Genomic DNA, 2,686 nt, shown 5'->3' on the forward strand with positions numbered 1-2,686 from the left:
GCTTACTAAATAAAATGAAGTAATATTTCCCCATAATATGATGTCATTTGATGTGGGTGTGTGGTAGGCTTCCTAGTTGAGTACGCCATGAAGCTGGTACGCGTGTGCAAAGGGCAGTGACTTGCTTCCCTCTCAGCTGTCTTTGCATGGAGCCCATCTCTGTTTTTACTCATTTCACCACCGCCAAAAATCTGGACATCAGTTAGAGTTTGCCATATGACAGAAGAATGCCCAGTTTAGGTTTCCTTTTAATGGAGTGGCCAATCTCCCGCCCCGCCCCAGGCCAGGACAAAATGGTTGCAGACTCTCACCCTGTTCTCAGAAACTCTCTGGACACTGAGTGCGCAAAACACCTAGTGAGAGATTGTGTTCACCTGCCCGGGAACAGAGCCCAGGAGTCCTTCTACCCCTGCCCCAGGGGTCTGGGGACTTCTCACTGGTTTACTGCATCCCTAAGGAACGGTTAAGAGCAGTTTTCCATTGTAGACATAGTCTTTCCATCATGAAACCCACCATCTGGGGTCCTGGTCCCTGCTCAGCATTTCAACAGCTTCAGCTAACTCTTGGTGCAGACACACTTAAAATTCCCTCCCAGAGAGGGACTGGCAGCTTCCTGGGCTCCCAGATTGCCGTGTTTCGGGAGATTGACCCTGGACTGCTTTTATGTCGAATCACTGCCCTCCTTCTGCCTTCCATTTACTGTCCTTCAGGATTAGGAGTGTTCTCACCCTGTTCCTTATCTGATAGCTTCTCGTGGACTCTAAAATGTTACTGGCAGGGGCTGAGTCTTTGTGGACACATCCTAGAACTAGCGCGAAGCGTTCCAAAGAGCAGATGCTCCATTCGTGTCTGGTGAACAAAAGAGATGGGGAACAAGAGTTCTAATTCATGACAATTTATTTTCTCCCACATTCTTCAAAAGTATATTTAATTCTACCAAAAGAAAGAGCAAAAGAAATAAGAAAAACCAAGAATTAACCACTTTTTACTTTTCTTTTTTTTCCACGATCTTGTTATCTCAACATTCTCACTGTGCGGTTCTCTTACATTTTAATGAAAATCCCTTTTCTGGTGCTATGTTTTTCTTGTACTGGATCACAGTAAGAGATGCAAGGATTTTCAATTTGTTTTACAAAATACAGAAGCATTACTCTCAAATTTGATAACCAGCAATAAACATGTGAGCCACGTTATTCATAAACTTAGATTCTGAATTTAAATAAACCTTTTTAAAAAGAACACATTGGAAAGATAAGAAAAAAAGAGGTAAACCTGTACGTTATTTATGAATAACAAGAACACAAAGAAAAGATATATTCTGCTCTCTCTGGCTCCACCTGACTCCCCGCTACATTAGGAGGTTGGCAGCCCTTTCCAAGGGCAAGGTGAAGGCCTTGTCTTTGACTTCACTGAGGCTGAAGGGGGCTGCTGGAGGTGGCCTTGGAGCAGGCACTGGCTGGGGCATCTGGGGCAGCCTTGGCCACCAGGCTGGCCTGGGCTCGTTCTTCCTCATCTCTCAACGCTTCTTCATACCGGCTGTGGAAGGCACTGGGGACAGTATCACTGACTTTGGCCAAAAACTCCAGGACTTTCATCTTGCTGGTTTCCGCGTGGGCTCTTGAACCCCACAGGAACTCATAGCGAGGAGGATCGCTGTCGGGCACCTGGCGGTACTCCAGGTACTTTTCCTGCACCAGATCTTCGGTGATGAGCTTCCTGGGCTCCCCAAAGAGGAGATGTCTCCTCCCAGCGTAGACCCCCAACACATTCAGGAATTCCCACATCTCCTCCTCCGTGGCGCGGTTGCCATTCATGAAGATCACACCCAAGAGAGGCATCAGGAGCCCATTCTTGGGAAAGCCCACGCCATCACTCAGACGCCCTTCGGTGGGAAGGCCCACTTTGCTAACAAAGGCGTAAGAGTGACTGCTGGGGTCAACTTCCTTCAGCTCAAGGCCAAAGACCAGCTCCAGGCGCTCAGTGGTTTTCCTGAGGATCTCAGGGAATTGCTCCTTGTACTGCTTGTTGATAACCTTCAGCATTTCTGCCTCTGTAATGGGCTCCTTCACTTTATACTTGTACAGCAGAAAATGCACCAGCATGCCTGCCTTCTCGGTCAGAGGATCTCTGTGAGAGCTCCCAGGGGAAGGCAGGAACTGGGGGAAGCTTGGACCTTCCTCCCCTTGGCTCTTGGCACCTTCGTCAGAACTTGAGCCTGAAAGGTTTGCATCAGGACTGCCAGTGGTTTGGGCCCTCTGAGACTTTTGGGGAGGGCCTGTCGCAGGGGAGCTCAGGGGCGCACCCTTGCAAACAGGCATGGGGGACGAGGGGGACTCTTCTTCCACTGCTGCAGTGGCCTGAGCTCCCCCGAGATCCTGGCTCTCACCTCGGGCCTGCTGGCGTTTCTCACGGGCACGGAGCCTGCTCTTCTGACCTCGAGGCATGACTGTGGTTAGGAACAGCAGGCAGGAGTGTGACAGGAAGGCACCTAGTGTGGGCGCCTGGAAGAGGAGGATAAAAGGATGTGAGTCCCTTCAGCAGGGAGATGTCCTTGTGGCTTTAAATTTGCCCCACTAGAGGTGTCCTTGAGGGTGCTGCCGTAGGACCCCACAGGGCTTCTGTCCTGTCAGTCAGTCTGTCTCCTGAGGACCTGGTGGAGGAAGTCAGAGCCTGTCTTAGGCTGCAG

The 2,686-nt window shown here is 50.1% G+C and overlaps 1 protein-coding gene across 1 annotated transcript; it reads right to left on the reverse strand.

Annotated features, from left to right (window-relative positions):
- Positions 1 to 1,406: 1,406 nt before the first annotated feature.
- MAGEB17 (MAGE family member B17) lies at positions 1,407 to 2,465 on the reverse strand. The gene has a single exon (XM_047716647.1). The coding sequence runs from the start codon at positions 2,442 to 2,444 to the stop codon at positions 1,407 to 1,409; it is 1,038 nt and encodes a 345-aa protein (XP_047572603.1). The 5' UTR covers positions 2,445 to 2,465.
- Positions 2,466 to 2,686: the final 221 nt, after the last annotated feature.

The sequence above is a fragment of the Lutra lutra genome, chromosome X (genome assembly GCF_902655055.1).
Source record: "Lutra lutra chromosome X, mLutLut1.2, whole genome shotgun sequence".
Lineage (NCBI taxonomy): Eukaryota > Metazoa > Chordata > Mammalia > Carnivora > Mustelidae > Lutra > Lutra lutra.

Coding starts and splice junctions, on each gene's coding strand:
- MAGEB17 (XM_047716647.1), bottom strand. CDS start 2,444: ATGCCTCGAGGTCAGAAGAGCAGGCTCCGTGCCCGTGAGAAACGCCAG.